Raw genomic sequence first — 20333 nt, forward strand, 5'->3', positions numbered from 1 at the left:
GACGGATTCTTTACCAGCTGAGCTACAAGGGAAGCCCTAGTACAAGAAGTAGCTGAGCTTAAATTGAGTATTATTTTCCAATATCATCTATCATAATATGTTACTATGTCAGTGGTCACAGGATACAGAGCAGTTTTACACATACCATACATGCACACTTATATCTACATGCACACTTATATCTGATAAATAGCTTGCCTAACCAAACCCCTACCATCCTCCCACTAATTCTCATACTTTATATACCATTATCACCGTGCCAAATCCCCAAAATAAGTCAAAGCATGTAACTATAAGATTCTGCTAACTCACCTAACAAATGTACTGCCCTCAATTCACCAACCCAAAGTTAGTTGAACTCCAAACTTGCCTCCTAACTACACCATTGAGTTATTTACATATATAAGGCTTATATAGACAGCCACCTACCTCAACCTACCATTTACGTTCAACAAAATTAAAAGTAAAATTTACATTTTAATGATCATTTTGGAGTTTAACAGGGCTATTTTTGTCACAAGATTTGGCGGTGTTGATTGGGAGCCAGGAGTAACAAATCCTGCAGTGCACAACACATACCTGCCTATGAAAAGTTTTCACAGGCTTTCGTACGTCTTGATGGACATTCACATAGGTAAAAACTGCTTACAGATGACCTGAATCTAGAGCTTTTTTTTTAAAATCAGGATAAACACAGTGTATTTTTGCAGTTTTGACATAGTTGATTCTCCAGAAATGAAACTACTGTGTATGTGTAATCAGGAGATTCTGTGATCAACCATTTTGGATCACACCTTGTAGTTTTTTGAAATACCAATATAAGATACAGCATTATGGCTGTGGACCCCACATGTTCTATATGTAGAGGCAAGTTTTCTGAGGACTTAATAGGCCTACGGGCTTCCCTGGTCGCTCAGATGGTAAAGAATCTGCCCGCAATGCGGGAGACCTCGGTTCAATCCCTGGGTGGGGAAGATCCCCTAGAGAAGGAAATGGCAACCCACTCTAGTACTCTAACCTGGAAAATTCCACGGAAGGAGGAGCCTGGTAGGCTACAGTCCATGGGATCCAAAGAGTCGGACACGACTGAGCAATTTCACTATTAGGTCTACAGCAGACTTACCAAACATTTACCTACTGAAATACATACACTTTAAATTATAAATTATTTCTCCTTTATTACATAACATTTCTTTTTAAAGAATAGGTTGTTTATACTGTCTATGATCTTCTAAGCTATTACCTATGAGTTTCATGACAGGGGCTTATGGTGGTCATTAGGAAATATTTGTTTTAAAAAGGGGGCCTTAGGTTTGACATCGTGTGATCAGGGGTCCAGTCCGGAAACTCCCAAATCTGGTTATACCTGCAGCTTTACTACGATAAAGATTTCCGACGCCGGCCCCTGGTTTGGGTCCACCGCTCGCCTCATTCTTGCCTTCCCTATCCCACCTCGAGGAGCACTGCTTTCTTTATTAGATGGATCCGCAGCCGGGAGAAGTCAGGCTAGACTACCCGGGATACCGCTGCAGGGGGCGGGGCCAGAGCACATCCGAGAAGGAGAGATGCTGCTGCTAGAGAGACTCGGCAGCGGTCTGGTGACGTACTTCCGGCCGCGCCGCGGAGCGGCCAGCTTCGGAGGTGAGTGTGGGCTGCGGAAGGCGGGGGCGGTGCCTGGTCAAAACCTCTGGTTGCGGTTGTGATGCTCCAGTCTCCGTTGAGGTGGATCTCCCGTGTCTGTGGGCTTCTTCCGCTCCTCTTCGCGCCTATTTTAGATTTAGTAGCCGATTACGTTCCGTCGGATAGAAGGCGAAGCCTGGGTTATTGTCACAACCGCGAAGCCGCGAGCAGTTAGCACTTTGGAGAAGATGCTACTGGCCTTTTGGGAGCTTGTGTTGGAGCGGCCAGAGGGTGGAATATTTGCAGAGGTGAAGAGGCCTAAGATACGTGTTGGGTTAGTCCAGGGGCTTTTATCTGTATGTGTTTCAAGTATAAGCTTCATGTGCATTACTTCCTAACAGGGTGAATCGAGGTCAGTGGGGGAACAGAAAAAGCCAAGCCCCTCCAGGGCACCCGAGAGCGAAAGAAGCCCAGATTTTGGAGGGCACTGTCTTCTGGAGCGATGTTAGTTCCATAAGGTAACCTGGCCCCACCGTCTCTGGGGCTGTGGGATGACGATGACCTGGAATGATTTTTACAATGTGGAATATACTGATTTTCTCAGTCCTAGAATACCCATAAAATAGTTATTGAATTGCTCATTTATACCCTCAGGAAAGCAAGTTTACTAAAAATGTAAAGCAGTGATGAAGACATATATGTGTGTGTGTGTGTGTGTGGTGTGTGTGTGTGTGTGTATATATTTGAAAAGCTTTTGGAATGTGGTTTGTAGTGTGTTCAAAGGAAAATTTGTGGTCTTAGGTGTTAACTGCCAAATAGGGAAGAATGGAAATAAATTTAAAAATCATACAACCTCAAGAAGGCTTTGGGTACAGGTCTTTTTAGCCTTACAGTATTTAGTTAAAATATTATTTTTCAGAGCCATCACTTCCCATTACTGCTTCAATGCAGTAATGTTGTGGTATGGTTAGGCTCACTTGCTGTTGTTTATAGTTTTTGGAGATTGTCACCCCCATTCCATCCTGGCTCGCTGATTTTTTTTTATATATATATGTATGTGTGTATATGTGTGTGTGTATTTTGATATGCAAAGAAGTACTATGGTTAGAAAGAACAAAAAGACACACTGAGTGAGGTGCCATTTCCTGTCACCCCTTCTACACCCCAGGTTTCCTTCCACCCTGTTTTCATTCCCTGAGTTGCTTTCACCGACTTCCCATCCACACCTGAGGCACCTTTTCTCCTTAGTTTCTGGTTTTTCCTTTTATTTCTTTTTGCACAAATCACCAGATATACATATATTATCTTATAGTTCCTTTTTGTTTTATACAAAAGATAGCACAATAGCTTTTGCATGTTGAAAAGTATTTCATATCATATAGATAAGTATATATTTTCAATGTAATTCATGTATTCAGAAGATTGATCTAGCATGGCATCTTTGAAGCATAGTAGTGATGTGAGCACCCATGAAACACTCCAATAAAAAGGAGAATATTGCCAGTATGGCTGCATGTGTTTGTATGCTCCTCCCCACCCCAGCTCCCACTTTCTGTCCCCTAGAGGTACTCTCTTGAATTTTGTGTTACTCATAGCCTTTGCTGTTGTTGTTTAGTTGGTAAGAATCATGTCTGACTCTTTTGCAGCCCCAAGGACAGTAGCCCTTCAGGCTTCTCTGTACATAGTATTTCCCAGGCAAGAATACTGGAGTGGGTTGCCATTACCTTCTTCGAGGGATCTTCCTGACATAGGGATCGAATCTGATCCTGCATTGCAGGCAGATTCTTTACCACTGAGCCACTAGGGAAATCCATCATTCCCTTACCTATTTTAAAAAATAATTTTATCACGTATACTTGTTTCTGTAAATAATGTGATTAATTCTGTTTGGTTTTGAGTTTTATGAAGGTAGTGTCATGGTGTCTGTAAGTCTTCTGGGCAAGTCTTCTGAGACTTGCCTAACTCAGTATTATGATCCTAAATTCATCCAGATTGTATATGTTGCTGAGTCATTCATTTTTGCTACTGGGTGATGTTCCATTGTAAAAATGTATGACAGCTTGTTTTACTGAAAGTCTTCATTTCATCTCAGGGTCAAAGGATTTGTTAACAAAATAAGCCCCTTGTTACATACAAGTAAACAATAGCAATATTTATTAGAGAATTATATAACTTACTTTTAATATACTAACATTAAAAGAAAAGAGAAACAGCAGAGGATACATCACCAAATTGGGTTTTGACCAACATCCAGACTCAAACAGCACTGGGAAGTCCCGTGTCACAGCACATCTGGAGTCCCATTTGGGAAAAGGTCCCAGGCAGGGCATCCTCTCCATGGGTGAGACTTCAAAGATTGCAGTTTGGGTTCTCCTTTATGATCCAGGAAGCAAACTGATATCATTGTCAATCTGAGCAAAACTGCAGCACTGGTAGTATGTTAATTTTTTTTGCAATGCTGTTTGCTTTGTTCTGCAAATCTTGGAATGTTGCTAAGTCTGGGAGTGTTTGGCCAGACCTCCTCCAGGATCTTAACAGTTTCCAAGATCTGCTCCCTATCTGTCTATTGTGTTTCTCTTCTGACACTCAGAGCAGGTGTGGCTGGCACCCACAGCAGTAGTCAGGGCAGTGTGCAGGTGGGTCAGAAGCAAGGTCAGAGGCCTGCTCTGCTTTGTCTCTGAAGCCTAAACAAGACTATGTATTTAATTTCCGTAACACTGCTTGTTCATGTATTCTCAGTGGACAGGTAAGGTGTTTCCAATTATTTTGTTACTAAAATACTGCTGATAATGAATAATTTTGTATGTATATCACCTACATATGAGAGGTTCCCTAGGGTATTAGTTTTAAAATTTAGGCGTGAATGTTGAATTTTATCAAACATGTTTGACATCCACTAAGATGGAGAGTATGTTTTTATTTCTTTATTAATGTGAAAAGTATAACCTGTATGCCAATATTGAACTTTACTTGTGTTCATGGGATGTTCCCTCTTAGTCATGACGTCCCATTTATAAACTAGTACTAACTTATTTTGCTGGTATCTGCTACTGTTTAAATAGTGTTAGAGTTATTCATTTCTCAAAGATTTGAAAGGATTTGCCCATGATATATAAGGACTCAGAGTTTTGTGAGAGTTCACTCTTTACTGGGTCTGTAAACAATTATGGAGGAAACGTTATGTAATAAAATTGGTAGAACCTTTTGTAGTTTAGCATTCCTTAAAAGCAGAACATTGGACAGAGGCTTGTGGACGGGCTGTTTATTTGGAAATTTAGTCCTGGGACAGAGGTGAAGACAAGGGGAGTGAAATGGAGAAGGAGGGACCAACACAAGGATGCGTTGCCAGGCTGGTCTCTCAATGGGAGAGTGGTGCTCTGACTACAGGGTCTTTGAAGAGCCTTGGAGTCTCATGGCTGCCCACCTGGGAGACTAAAGGGGAAAGTGTTTATCCACTGACCTCTATCTGCTGTTGGTCAAGGGTGGCATCACAGACTTTAACTCCCCTGTCCTTCAGGACCCAGTGGATGTGTGCAGATGTCCTACACAGGGCAGAGAAGCCCCAGGGCAGGAGCCACGACCATGTGTGGTATAGACCTTTGAGGAAGCATTGGTAGGTTGTACTTGTGCAAAGCTGGTCAAAGCCTCTGAAACTGGACTAAGAGTGGACAAGAGGATTTGGTAAGGTGCATAAGATATCTCTTACAGAGCTAGAGAAACAAATTTTACAAAGCAGAGCTTAGGGGGACACGTGTACTCATGCATTCATGTCGATACATGGCAAAAACCAACACAGTATTGTAATTATCCTGCAATTAAAATGAATTAATTAATTTTTAAAAAGCAGAGCTTAATTAAAAAGTAGAAAAGGAAGTGGTGTTCAAAATTAAAAAGCTGGTTGTTTAAAAATAAAACAGAGTTAACATAGATAAACCACAATTCAGCCTAATGTTTTTAGTCTGCCTGGGTTGCCATAACAAAACACCATACACTGTTTACTTAAACAACAGAAAGTGATTTCTCTTAATTTTGAAGGCTAGAAGTCCAGAATCAAGGTACAAGATAATTTGATTCTTGGTAAGGATTCTTTTTCATTACAGATGGCTGCTTCTCACTTGTGTCCTCACATGGCAGAGACAGAGAGCTCTGGAGTCTCTTCCTTTTCTTAGGGCACTGGCTGTATCAGATTATGACCTTGTGTGACTTCATTATGTCTTCATGAGTCCTGTCTCCAAATATAGTCACATTGGAAATTACGGCTTCAACATTCAAATCTTGAGGGGAGACACTCAGTCCATAACATTAACTAAAGCTAAAAGGTCTCGAGAACACATACATCAAAAGAAGTAGGAAAAGCAGAGAAGCTTCAGGTATGGAAGAAAATGAAAAAAAAAAAAAAAAAAACAAAAACACAAGCCAGTGTTTCCCATAATCCTATACTTGTTAAAATTCTGAAAGACATGGACAATATTTTAAGAAAATAGAACATCTCAAGACTGACTTTGGAATCAGTAAAAATCAGGAAATAACCAGTCCATGTTTATGTGTACAGTATATGTCAGAACTGTAAAAATCCCAGAGTTCCTGGCAGTGAGCATCGATGTCACGGCTGGGAGGACCCCTGGGCACAGAACCATTGAACAGATCACTCCTTTCATTTGGAATATAATGAACAAGGAGTGCTAGGCCATGGGACCCTGGATAGTATAGTGACTCCCTCTCTCAGGCAGCTGAGGCCTTGGCTTCTTTGCCATCAGAAGCCTGGAAGGTATGAGGAGCCAGCCTGGTATCTCACTTGCAGCCCAGCATCCTCATCGTAATGCTGGGCTGGGCAGGAGCCTAACTTCGAAGATCTGTATAGAGATATCAGTACTCCTGAGGGCTCTCAGCTGTATGGGGGAACAGGCACATGGGAGAGAGCGGCTATACCTTTCTCTATGAACTGCCTACCTGGGGCCTGACTCTGAGGCCTCTGTATGGGGGCTGCAGCCTCTCTATCTTTGGCTTCTCTTGTAAAATAGAAGGGGCAGCTCCTTTAGAGAAAGACAAATAAGCCCAAGACCTTGGGAATGTTCTATCCCCTGAGCTGAACTGTTGCTACATGAGTCTTTGTTTTAGTATTCTTCAGGCTCTACCTGCATTTTATGTACACACTTTTGTGTGTACAGTATATGTCAGAATTGTAAAAATCCCGGAGTTCCTGGCAGTGAGCATCGATGTCATGGCTGGGAGGACCCCGGGCACAGAACCGTTGAACAGATCACTCCTTTCTTACCATGGCAGGTAGCTTCAGCTTGCACCTCTGTCTGGATGCTGGCTGCCTGTGTCTCAAACCTTCTGTGAGGGGCTATATGGTTCCTGATGGGGGTGACTTCTCTTGTACTTGTTCCCCTGTTTTCCCTCAGCTCCAGTCCTCCTCTGAGAGGGAGATCAGGTGATGGCAGCCATGCTTCTGACATCCTGGCCCCAGGTGAGCTGTGGGTCCTTCATCTCTTCCTCTGAGCAGTTTCACATTGAAGAAAACTGAGAAGGGAAGCCGGTGAGCCTTGCTGTGAAAGCCCATGCTTCCGCCTGCTGGGCTGGAGCTTGTGGAAAGATGGGTGATGTGGAGGGATGGGGTCCAGAGACCAGGAAAGGAAAGACACGAGTGAGGGGAAGGCAGAGGTATAGTGTTCTGCAAAGTGGTTGGTCTTGCTCTACCAGCAGAGGGCTCTGGTGAATAAGAGAAGTGGAAGCTGCCTGTGAATGGAGGAAAGTAGCAGAGGACTAGGATTCCAGGAAGGGGAATCTAGATAAAGAGGGATAGCAGGACCAGATCCACATAAAGGTGGTTATGTCTATAATTCCAGGGCCAGCAGAAGATGAGAGTGGGGTCGAGTGAAGGGAAAAAGAAAGGATGTACTGTGGGGTGGGATGTCTCACTGTGTCCTGGAGAGGCATTCAGGGCTTGGGGTGCAGTGGTCAAAGTTTAGTTCTCTGTTAAGAGCTGTGGAAACTCTCCCCCAGAATAACAAGCAAACAGAATTTTCCATACAATTTCAGGGATTTCATGGCCCCTTGATGCTCATCCATGGACCTCCATGGACTGTCAGTTCAGTTCAGTCGCTCAGTTGTGTCTGACTCTTTGCAACCTCATGAATCGCAGCACACCAGGTCTTCCTGTCTATCACCGACTTCAGGAGTTCACCCAAACTCATGTGCATCAAGGCGGTGATGCCATCCAGCCATTTCATCCACTGTCGTCCCCTTTTCCTCCTGCCCCCATTCCCTCCCAGCATCAGGGTCTTTTCCAGTGAGTCAACTCTTCGCATAATTTGGGAATAATCATAGTCACAGTGACTCTAGTTATACCATTTGAAGCTTACTATACTGCAGCCACCATACTAAGCACTTTACATGGATCACTCAGTCCTGACTACAGCGCTGGGAGATAGGCACTGTGTTGTGTTCATTCTGCCACAAGAGAAACAAAAGGCAAAGAGGATCGAAGTGACATGTCCACAGTCACCCAGGCATTGCATGACTCTTTACTGTTCAGCCCTGTGTCACAGGTGGGACCATAATGTAGTCAGATTTCTTATGGCTATATAGGGAATAGTTTTGAGGGGAGATTTGAAAGCAGAGTGACCACTTCAGAAAAAGTCCCATCAGTCTAGGTGATGTAGGCTTCATTAAGACAAGTGGTTGCTAAAGAGGAGGATGCTTAACATAATTCAGGTAATGCTTAACATAAAAATCTCTAAGACAGTAAGTCAAAGGATTGGGGTGGGGTAAAGGAGGGAGGATCCAGGAATGAATCACCAGGTTTCTTTTTTATGCGGATTATGGGGGGAGACACCAGCTGAGATTTGAATTCAGGAGGAAGCACAGGTTGTCAGATAAAGTGGGTGGTGGCTGGTGTTGAGGGCATTTCATTTTGTACTGCAAAGTTATTTGACTTATCCAGGTCACACAGTGAGTGACTCACAGAAATGCTCACAGATTGGACTAGAATGGTTGATGGGTTGGCTGCTACTGCTAAGTCGCTTCAGTTGTGTCCTACTCTGTGCGACCCCATAGACGGCAGCCCACCGGGCTCCCCTGTCCTTGAGATTCTCCAGGTAAGAACACTGGAGTGGGTTGCCATTTTGGACGCACCCATAGGCTTCGCACTCCTGGCCTTGAGGTCTTGCCTTCTGCGCCCAGCTTACTGCACCTTGCCCTCACCCTCAAGCCAGCTCCAAAGCATATCCATGGTTTCTATCACATCCACCCCCACCTGCCGCAGATTTCTATCATGCTCCCTCTATGAGAGGATGCACAGCCTCTGCTCCAGCACCTCCAGCAGAGGAAGCTCAGTGCTGCCCAGATCAGCTGGGCAGCATCGGGGTGGAGAGTAGGGTAAGAGGAGGCTGCCCATTCTGCTTCCAAATGGGTTTCACTGAAAGCCTGTTTTCTGTTACCCTCTCCCATTCAAGCCTCATCTTGTCCAACTTCACCCAAGACTTCACTGTCTCTCCAAGGAGGTTTGGGAAAGAAGAAAGGTCACCATCTTTTCAGTTACTCCTCTGTATCACTCCACACTCAGCACAGACTCCTTCCTCAGCCTTCTGAAACACCTTTGGGACACACCAGCAACAATCTGCCTCTCAACTATTCTCTTTCTTGCCTGGAGAATCCCAGGGACGGGAGAGCCTGGTGGGCTGCCGTCTATGGGGTCGCACAGAGTAGGACACAACTGAAGCGACTTAGCAGTAGCAGCCAACCCATCAACCATTCTAGTCCAATCTGTGAGCATTTCTGTGAGTCACTCACTGTGTGACCTGGATAAGTCAAATAACTTCGCAGTACAAAATGAAATGCCCTCAACACCAGCCACCACCCACTTTATCCGACAACCGACAACCGGTACTTCCTCCTGAATTCAAATCTCAGCTGGTGTCTCCCCCCATAATCCGCATAAAAAAGAAACCTGGTGATTCATTCCTGGATCCTCCCTCCTTTACCCCACCCCAATCCTTTGACTCGCTGTCCTAGAGATTTTTATGTTAAGCATTACCTGAATTATGTTAAGCATCCTCCTCTTTAGCAACCACTTGTCTTAATGAAGCCTACATCACCTAGACTGATGGGACTTGTTCTGAAGTGGTCACTCTGCTTTCAAATCTCCCCTCAAAACTATTCCCTATATAGCCATAAGAAATCTGACTACATTATGGTCCCACCTGTGACACAGGGCTGAACAGTAAAGAGTCATGCAATGCCTGGGTGACTGTGGACATGTCACTTCGATCCTCTTTGCCTTTTGTTTCTCTTGTGGCAGAATGAACACAACACAGTGCCTATCTCCCAGCGCTGTAGTCAGGACTGAGTGATCCATGTACAATTGAATAAGACAGATCCTGGTAGAGAATAGTTGAGAGGCAGATTGCTGCCGCTGTGTCCCAAAGGTGTTTCAGAAGGCTGAGGAAGGAGTCTGTGCTGAGAGTGGAGTGATGCAAAGGAGTAATTGAAAAGATGGTGACCTTTCTTCTTTCCCAAACCTCCTTGGAGAGACAGTGAAGTCTTGGGTGAAGTTGGACAAGATGAGGCTTGAATGGGAGAGGGTTACAGAAAACAGGCTTTCAGTGAAACCCATTTGGAAGCAGAATGGGCAGCCTCCTCTTACCCTACTCTCCACCCCGATGCTGCCCAGCTGATCTGGGCAGCACTGAGCTTCCTCTGCTGGAGGTGCTGGAGCAGAGGCTGTGCATCCTCTCATAGAGGGAGCATGATAGAAATCTGTGGCAGGTGGGGGTGGATGTGATAGAAACCATGGATATGCTTTGGAGCTGGCTTGAGGGTGAGGGCAAGGTGCAGTAAGCTGGGCGCAGAAGGCAAGACCTCAAGGCCAGGAGTGCGAAGCCTATGGGTGGGTCCAATGCTGCTTCAGCCAGTGAGGGGCGTGGTAGCTTAACTGAAAGAAAGCAATTGCATTAGGAGAACTCAGTCATGTGAATTTGTTTTTTCATTTCAACTTAATATCATCTTTTGTAAGTATGAAATATGGCATGAGGTTTCTCTGCTGTGAGCCGGATATGCCATGCCTTACATTCCAGGTATATTTTGTAAATATTTTCCCCTATTACCTCTGTGCTCTCCACAAGCGCCTCCTCAAGCCCTCATACTGCCCTCTGCCCCTCACCTAGGGCATGAGCCATGGAATTGGCCGTAGGGCAGCAGGAACCTGTTGTTTCAGAAGTCGGTGACCTTCGAGGATGTGGCTGTGTACTTCACCCAGACGGAGTGGGATGGCCTGTCCACTGCACAGAGGGCACTGTACAGGGATGTGATGCTGGAGAACTATGGGAATGTGGCTTCTCTGGGTAAGCACTTTCTCCCCCGGGGCTCAGACTGCTTATTAGGGTTTCCTGGCTTCCTTTCCCTTTACTGGTTGCAAGGGGGCTTCTGGTAATCCTTCACAGAGTAGGAACCCAGGAGCTGATTCCTAATCCCCTAGACCCAGGGGTTGCTGGGAAGGATGAACCCTAAGCCCTTTTGGGGCCAATATAGGACTCTGCTGGGACTGGCATGCACTCTTGATTCACCCTATAGGCTGTTCTGGATACAGAGAGGAAAAAAAGTAACCCTGTTCTGCGGTATTACCTTCAGGTTCCCCCTCACCCAACCTGCATCTCTTGAGTCTTTCTAGGAATCTCAGTGTACTTGGAATATTATTTAGGCCATGGTCAAAAAATGGTATCTGTCCCTTTAGGCAGAATGTCTTTATTTGCCCTGCATGAAGTGTCTCAGTCTGGCCCTGCCCAAATCCTCCCACATCTTCTCAAGCTTCTGCCTCCCACCCCACCCTACACATACACTTCCTACCCACCCACCCCACCCCCTTTCCCATAGTTCTTAGGCACAGGACCCCCCTAGGGCTCATTCCTTCTCTCCCCATTATTGACACAATCTGAGAAGAGGTTTAGGAAATCAGCTGTGGGAGATTATTCACCTGCCTTTCCTTTTTCCTTTCCCTGAAACAGGATTTCCCCTTCTCAAACCTGCCGTGATCTCACAACTGGAGGGAGGAGGTGAACTGGAGGGCCCATCTCCACTGGCCTCTGGAGCAGGCACGGGCCCCCAGGGCCTCTGGACTGGTAAGGGAGGCACACATTGCCCTTATGCTGGAAAGTAGTTTAACCCTTTAGGAAGAAAGTCAACTTCAGCAACATAGAAGCATGCCATGTTTCTTGGCCAGGTGTACAGAGTAACATTTAAATAAATTTTGATTTCTAGAGATAGGAACATTTGAGACCTTTCTATTTTTGTAGTTCGCTATTTCTTTATAATTCCAAGAACAGATCTTTTTTCGAATGCTTCATTCTAATTCTTTTCAATCCTAATTTTGTTATCTACCTTTCTGAAACTAAAGGAATGGATTCAGTACTTCTTTGGGTCCTTGCTATTTTCTATGCACTATACACTTAATATGAAGGCTACAGAATTAAGTCTTTTAACCTAGGCTTTGGAGTAGACTTTCTCAGATCCAGTCCTAACTGTGCTACTTCATAGTTGTGTGACTTTGAGCAGGTCTGTTATTTGTCTTCTCTAAATCTGCTGGATCATGAAAAAGCAAGAGAGTTCCAGAAAAACATCTATTTCTGCTTTATTGACTATGCCAAAGCCTTTGTCTGTGTGGATCACAATAAACTGTGGAAAATTCTGAAAGAGATGGGAATACCAGACCACCTGACCTGCCTCTTGAGAAATCTGTATGCAAGCCAGGAAGCAGCAGTTAGAACTGGACATGGAACAACAGACTGGTTCCAAATAGGAAAAGGAATACGTCAAGGCTGTATATTGTCACCCTGCTTATTTAACTTATGTGCAGAGAACATCATGAGAAACGCTGGACTGGAAGAAACACAAGCTGGAATCAAGATTTCCGGGAGAAATATCAATAACCTCAGATATGCAGATGACACCACCCTTATGGCAGAAAGTGAAGAAGAACTCAAAAGCCTCTTGATGAAAGTGAAAGAGGAGAGTGAAAAAGTTGGCCTAAAGCTCAACATTCAGAAAATGAAGATCATGGCATCCAGTCCCATCACTTCATGGGAATTAGATGGGGAAACAGTGGAAACAGTGTCAGACTTTATTTTTTTGGGCTCCAAAATCACTGCAGATGGTGATTGCAGCCATGAAATTAAAAGACGCTTACTCCTTGGAAGAAAAGTTAGACCAACCTAGATAGCGTATTCAAAAGCAGAGACATTACTTTGCCGACTAAGGTCCATCTAGTCAAGGCTATGGTTTTTCCTGTGGTCATGTATGGATGTGAGAGTTGGACTGTGAAGAAGGCTGAGCGCCGAAGAATTGATGCTTTTGAACTGTGGTGTTGGAGAAGACTCTTGAGTCCCATTTGCTTCCTAGTGCTGTCAATACTTGCCATCCCTTGTTGCCACATGTTGGATTCTGTGCCTTTTCCTTCTTAAGCAATTTCTATTTTTATTAACAGAAACTGCAAAGTGTAGTAAAATATGATGTGATAGAAGGAATGTTGATCTGGCAGATAAGACCTAGAATTTTGTCCCACTGCTGTTATTCTTAACCTTCTTGTTATTGGCTATTGGTTTAGAGACTGGTGATCTTTAAAAATCATTACTTTACTATTTGTAATATTTGCACCTGCTCAAAACAGTACCAAAAGTGCATAAGTGGGAGCAGTGGGAAGTTTCCCGAAATTCCTGTGCCGGTTTGTTCAGTTTCTTGTGTACTCTTGCAGGAGATTTCTAGCCATGTTCAAATAGACGTATGTTGGCCCTTTTCACTTTCTGTACACAAATGGAAGATATTTTACATACCATATCTCACGTTGTTTTTCCAGTAAACAATGTATCTGACATCTTTTCACATCAGCACACATGGGTTTATTTCATTTTTTTAAGTAAGTATATATTATTCCAGCTTTAGATTCTTTGGCCCAATCTGGTGATTTTTAAAGAGCGCTCTCGATTACTTTGATCATGTATTCTGTCACAGTTTCTTTTTTTAAACATGGTTCTTACATGATATTTTATGTTTTGTTTTTTTATATTAGATATTGATATCCAGACTGACAATAACTTGACAGAAGAAATGTATGAAGAAAAATATAATATATCACATGAACTTCAGAGGAACTCTTTTCAGGAAACAGACTTTTCAGAAACCTATATCCTAGAGAAAAAGCAGGAGGTCCACTCAGCAGGAAGTGTGAAGAAAGAAAACAATGTCATTGACGGGATGGTGAAAGACAGTACTAGCCCAATGGAGGAGTGTTTCTTTAGTCAGAATCCAAATTTGAATCAGTGTCATACCATCTCCACTGGAGAGCAGCCCCCTGAGTGTACAGGACGGGAGAAAGCCTTCAGCTTGGACACAAAACTTATTCAACAGGAAATAATTAATTCTGGGGAAAGACCTTTTAAATGTGAAGAATTAATGGAAAACTTTAGCTATAATTCTCAACTTAATCAGGGTCAAGATAGCTACACTGGAGAGAAGCCCCATCAGTATAAGGAGTGTGGCAAAGCCTTTAGCATCAGTGCAAAATTAATTTGGCATCAAAGACTTCACAGTGGGGAGAAGCCCTTCAAATGTGTAGAGTGCGGTAAAAGCTTCAGTTACAGTTCCCATTATATTACACATCAGACAATCCACAGTGGGGAGAAGCCCTATCAGTGTAAGGTGTGTGGAAAAGCCTTCAGTGTTAACGGGAGTCTCAGTAGGCATCAGAGAATCCATACAGGAGAGAGGCCCTATCAGTGCAAGGACTGTGGGAGCAGCTTTAGCTGCAGTTCTGCGTATATCATACATCAGAGAATCCACACTGGAGAGAAACCTTATGAGTGTAATGACTGTGGGAGAGCTTTCAATGTTAATGCAAAATTAATTCAACATCAGCGGATCCACACTGGAGAGAAACCTTATGAATGTACTGAGTGTGGGAGAGGCTTCAGGTGCAGTTCCCAGCTTAGGCAGCATCAGAGCACCCACACTGGAGAGAGGCCCTTTCAGTGTAAGGAGTGTGGAAAGGCCTTTAGTAGTAATGCAAAACTCATTCAGCATCAAAGAATTCACACAGGGGAGAAACCCTATGAGTGTACTGAATGTGGAAAAGCCTTTGGCGTCAAAGGGAAATTAATCCAGCACCAGAGAATCCACACGGGTGAGAAACCCTATGAGTGTAAAGAATGTGGCAAAACCTTCAGGTGTAACTCCCAGCTTCGGCAGCATCTGAGAATCCACACCGGGGAGAAGCCCTACGAGTGTAATGAGTGTGGAAAGGCCTTCAACGTTAATGCAAAGTTAATGCAGCATCAGAGGATTCACACTGGGGAGAAACCCTTTGAATGTAATGAGTGTGGGAAATGCTTTACTTCTAAAAGAAACCTACTTGATCATCACCGAATCCACACTGGAGAAAAGCCCTACCAATGTAAGGAATGTGGGAAAGCCTTTAGCATCAATGCCAAACTAACTAGGCATCAGAGAATACACACTGGGGAGAAACCTTTCAAGTGTATGGAATGTGAGAAAGCATTCAGCTGTAGTTCTGACTATATTGTGCATCAGAGAATCCATACTGGAGAGAAACCCTTTCAGTGTAAGGAGTGTGGAAAAGCCTTCCATGTTAATGCTCATTTAATTCGGCATCAAAGAAGCCACACTGGAGAGAAACCCTTCAGATGTGTGGAGTGTGGCAAAGGCTTCAGCTATAGTTCTGACTGTATTATACATCAGACAGTACATACTTGGAAGAAACCCTTTGTGTGTAATGTGTGTGGGAAAGCCTTCAGGTTTAGCTTCCAACTTAGTCAGCATCAGAGCATCCACAGTAAAGAAAAGTCTTAATGAAAGGGATGTAGAAAATTGTCAGCATTAATGCTGAACTGGATCAAGTGTCCTCAGATTCACCGTGGTGGAAAACCCTGAAAGGGAAATTAATATGGCCAAGTCTTCATACGGAAACAGATCTTTTTCATTTTACTCAATTTTAAATCAAGAATGATGACCAGTTTTCAAATAACATCCAAAAATAAATAGTTTGGTTTATACCAACAACCAACAGAAAATATAATGAAGGAAAATATTCCATTCCCAATAGCATCAAGAAGAGTCAATTTTCTGGGTATAAACTTATTATGTAGGACTTATGTGGAGAACTTACAGATCTTCACTGAGGGCCACAGAAGGGAAGTGAAGTGGAAGAGAGCAATACTTTCTTCTTAGATAGAAAAACACTTTAACTACTTACCTAATTTAATTTATTGCCCTTTAATTTTTGACAACAAGCATGCATCAGTTTGTAAAGAGGTATAACAATAAAGCTTTCCTTAAGGGAAAAATATGAGTAAATCTTTTTATTTTCATGCAATGGAGAAAACCTTTCTAAGCATCAGATGAAAGCTAGAAACCAACCATGAGGGAAAATACTGATAAATTGACTTTTCAAAATTGAATCTTTATGCTTTTGTTTTGAATAACTCCAAATAAAAGATAAAGCACCAAAAGTGGAAATAAATTTGTAAAATTCGTGTTATTAACATGTAGTATGTAATATACAAAGAGATCTTACAGTTAAGAGAAATTCTAAAACCCAGCAAACAACAATAGCAAGCAGCTTTTTAAAAAGATATAAAAGTGACGAAGATGTTTAGTCTAAGGAGTAAAAATTAAAAGCATACAGTCACACATAGTAAGCCCTCAAACCTCTGTCCCACATCAAGATGAACACAGACACACAGTATGCCCCACAGCACCCCTTTCAAACCCATACATGGCTCCTGTACTCTCTGTAGCTTAGAAGACCAGTGTTTTCTGGGAGTACTGTTTTGTGTACCTCAGAGAAACCAATCCTGCCAGAAAGCTAATGACATGGTGTAGCACCTCAGCAGAATGTCCAGGACCACTGTGTAAGTGACCCCTCCCCACCCAACTCCAGCTTCTGGAAGCTGCACATGGATGGAGGCAGACCCTGGAGGCCCCCTGGACACGGAAGAGCATAGTCCTTCACCCAATCATCTTGGCCTACTCCCCTGGGCAGTTCTAGACCACACAGACCCAGAAGTGCCCCAGGCCATAGGAACCAAGTTCTTCATTTATTTACAGAAACACTGAAAACCAGAGACAGATGGCACTGCCCCTGGTCACACAGCAAATCAGTGGCTAGCTAATGTGTCCCCTTACCCAGGTGAGAGAAGAGGGTAGAAGGCTGTGGCTCACCCCACCCCTCCTAGGTCATGAATATTCTCCAGCTGGTCTCTGGATATAACAGGGGAGATGAGGACAGGAAGTCCTGCAGTCCTGGCTCCAGGTGGAGTCTTAGCACCGTCTCTGCTGTGGCAGGACCAAGGCAGGGACTCTAGGAAGGCTGAGAATCACTGAGGATGGAACCCATCTTCCAGATCTGCCCCCAAATCCTGTGTGAACTTGGCCTCTGGGTCTCAAGGCTATTGATCTGCAGGGTTGGGGCTGGACCTAGGGTGTAAGGCCCATTTCACCCAGATGGCTCCTGAGAGTTTTCTCCTCTAGCTTTGTTACTATCCATGGCAGGTCCCCTGCTTAGATCCCAAGGATACAAGGGTGAAGAAAGCAGATAACTGCAGTCTCATGAAGTCATGTGGCCCCTATGGCCCAGAAGTCCTGACACCTGTCGCCTCGATGTTGACTACTCCAGCGAAGAAGCTGCCTGGGTCCAGTCGAGGCCTTCCAGAGACTAAGAAGAGCCATGGCACTAGAGACCTCGAAAAAGCACTTCTTTTCTCAACAGGAGCCATGAGCCTGGAAGGGTCAGGATTAAATCAAGTGTCTGTCTCAGTCCAGGTAAGCATGTTCCATCCCTGCAGCACAGGGCACCCTTCTGTCCAGGCCTGTCACACTGGAAGGGACCTCAGAGAATACCTGATCCTGCCCTGTCCAGATCAGGAGGGAAAACTGAGGTTCAGAAGAAAACATGGCTGCTTCCGGGCATCCAGTAGGTCTGAGAAGCCTGGTGAGCAGAGGCCCAATCAGGGAGGGAGGGTGTGTGCAATGGGTGGAGGCAGGGCTTCTGTGACATCTGGTCGGGGTGGGGGGGGGGGGGGGGGGGACAAGAGACAGCACAGCCTCCCCTGGGTGGCAGCCCTCTCCTTGTGGTGAGGCCGGGGGTTCTGAGAAGAGGCTCCTAAGATGTTCCTATGACCTCTCCACCTCTGACATCCCTGTTCTTCGCAGACCATAGCCCCACTCTGCTGTGCTTTCTTCTGACAAGGAACTGAGGACACCCCTTCCCTTACACAGTCCACTCAGTTCAATTGAACATTTGCGGACCCATCCACAGGCCAGGGTTACCGAAGTGCCTGGGGAATCCGAGAGGAGCGAACTTCGGTTTTCTTCGTCGCAAGCTCCCTGCAGTCCCTTCCGCCTTCTCTCGGGCCCTATTCGCACCACAGACCACGTGGTCTCAGCAAATCCCACACCTCACAGGGTTCCTGGGGCTTCCGCCCGAGGTCTGAGCCCGTTCTGCGGGGACCCGGCGTTCTCCGCCTGCTCCTGGGCTTCCCGGGGCCGACTCTGGGTCCCGCTCCGCCTCTGGTTTCCTACCCTCCTCTCCCCGCTCACCAGCCCCTGCCCTGCGCAGGTCAGTGCTCAAGTGTTTCTAGTGCCCCTGAAACGTGCCCCCCCCCCCCCCGCAACCCCACGCTCCTGGCCACTGAAATCCCACCCACCCTCAGCCGAAGCCCAGCCTCCAGGAAGCCCTTCCAGCGGCGCGGCCGCATTCACCTCTCTCGCCCCTCTCCTCGGCTCGCCAAGGTAAGGGGTCGTCCTGCCCAGGGTTTGACGCATCTGCCAGCCGTGCTGGCCGGGGCTCCGGGGCCCACCTGCTGCAGGTGGGGGCCTGAGGCTCTCGGTCCCATCCGTCGTGGGCCATAGACGTGCGGCGCCGGCAGCCGGTGGCCGCCTCCAGTGGTTGCCTCCCTTCCCGTCGCCCTTGGGCGCGCGCCTTGTCGCCCTGGGATTCTGTTTTGGCCTCGAAGTGAGAGAGAGCGGAGAGGACGGGCCTGTGGGTCCAGGGCTCGGAGGCCGGCGCTGTGGGCACGAGGAGCCAGCCATTAAGACGAACAGACCGCCAGCTTGGCCCCTGCTGCCCCCGGCGGCCGGTCCGCTCACTGCAGGGCGGGAAGAAACGAACTAGGAGCGCGAGGTTGCCGGGGTCACCTTGGCGCGGGCCAGCTCTCCCTGCTCAGGTCCTGGGGAGTCTCCCGGGCGGAGTCCTGGGGCAGCGGGTCTGAGCCCTTGACGGTAAGTCTCCTGTTGATCCGCGGAGTGGGGGTGGGGGAGGACACGATCTTAGAGACCAGGGCGCGGGGGTGGGAGTCGGGTTGGGGGAATGCTGGGGTGCGTGAAGCCGCGGAATTGGACTGTGTGCGGCCAGGACCCCGAGTTCTGCAGGTCAGTCAGAAGGATGCATGGAAGGCATTGCAAACTTTTCTTAAAAGAAGCACAAGGTATTTCCACCCTCACTCCTACCCCCCATGAAATCTGACTCGAAGCTTATATTGTGAACACAATATAGAGCTTCTGTAGGACTGCGTGCTGTGCTTAGTTGCTCAGTTGTGTCTGACTCTCTGCGATCCCATGGACTGTAGCCCGCCAGACTGCTCCGTCCTTGGGGATTCTCTAGGCAAGAATACTGGAGTGGGTTGCCATGCTGTCCTCCAACCCTGGGATTGAACCTGGGTCTCCCATGTTGCAGGTGGGTTCTTTACTGAGCCACCAGGTGAACGCAGGTAAATAGAACTGCTGTGGAACTTCGAGGAGGGGTCAGTTCCAGGCCCCTGGGAGTAAGGGGAAAGGGCTTTGCCTAAACATCCCTTGGGAGGTAAGAGGTCGTTCCATCAGGAAAAGTGAAATACAGAATTGAGAACACAGGCGTTCAGTAGCCAGGCTGTGGGGGTGAGATGGGTAGGAAGAACCTACAAGATGGGGGAGGTGGGACCCACCACCATGCTCTCCTGGGAAGGACTCAAAGGAAGGAGTGGTGAGTTGGAGGCTCCTCAGGACAGGAAGGAAGGAAGAGAGAGGAAGCAAAGGGACCCAGGGAACTGTGAGGAGTGTCCTTTACCTGGAGAACTTTTCCCCTCCCCCTTCACACACCTCAGCCAAAGGCCACATCCCCTTTGCTGGCCTCCCTGATCTCCTTGGTTGGTTAGCACTGTGTCCCCTGTTCTGGGTCCTCACCTCACCTCCGTCTAATTAATATCATTTTCTGCTTTCCCTACTTGCAGCTGCTGGTTTACTGACTCACCTTGCGGACCGCAAGCTCATTGTGGGTAACTCATTGGGCGAGGCCAGAACGTCAATTCAGTCCTCAGTCATGTGTGACTGCGACCCCATGAACTGCAGCACACCAGGCTTCCCTGTCCATCACCAACTCCTGGAACTTACTTAAACTCATGTCCATTGAGTTGGTGATGCCATCCAACCATCTCATCCTCTGTCGTCCCCTTCTCCTCCTGCCTTCGATCTTTCCCAGCATCAGGGTCTTTTCCAATGAATTAGTTCTTCATATCATGTGGCCAAAGTATTGGAGTTTCAGCTTCAGCATCAGTCCTTCCGGTGATATTCAGGACTGATTTCCTTTAGGATGACTGGTTGGATCTCTTTGCAGTCCAAGGGACTCTCAAGGGTCTTCTCCAACACCACAGTTCCAACACCACCTCCAACAT

At 46.0% G+C, this 20333-nt stretch overlaps 1 protein-coding gene across 1 annotated transcript; it reads left to right on the forward strand.

Annotated features, from left to right (window-relative positions):
- ZNF23 (zinc finger protein 23) lies at nucleotides 1652-15971 on the forward strand. The gene is made up of 6 exons (XM_005692224.3): nucleotides 1652-1928; nucleotides 2022-2138; nucleotides 7026-7090; nucleotides 10838-10964; nucleotides 11625-11738; nucleotides 13682-15971. Exons 3-6 carry the CDS (start codon nucleotides 7058-7060, stop codon nucleotides 15475-15477), a joined length of 2070 nt encoding a protein of 689 aa, XP_005692281.1. The 5' UTR covers nucleotides 1652-1928; nucleotides 2022-2138; nucleotides 7026-7057; the 3' UTR covers nucleotides 15478-15971.

The sequence above is a fragment of the Capra hircus genome, chromosome 18 (assembly GCF_001704415.2).
Source record: "Capra hircus breed San Clemente chromosome 18, ASM170441v1, whole genome shotgun sequence".
Taxonomy (NCBI): Eukaryota; Metazoa; Chordata; class Mammalia; order Artiodactyla; family Bovidae; genus Capra; species Capra hircus.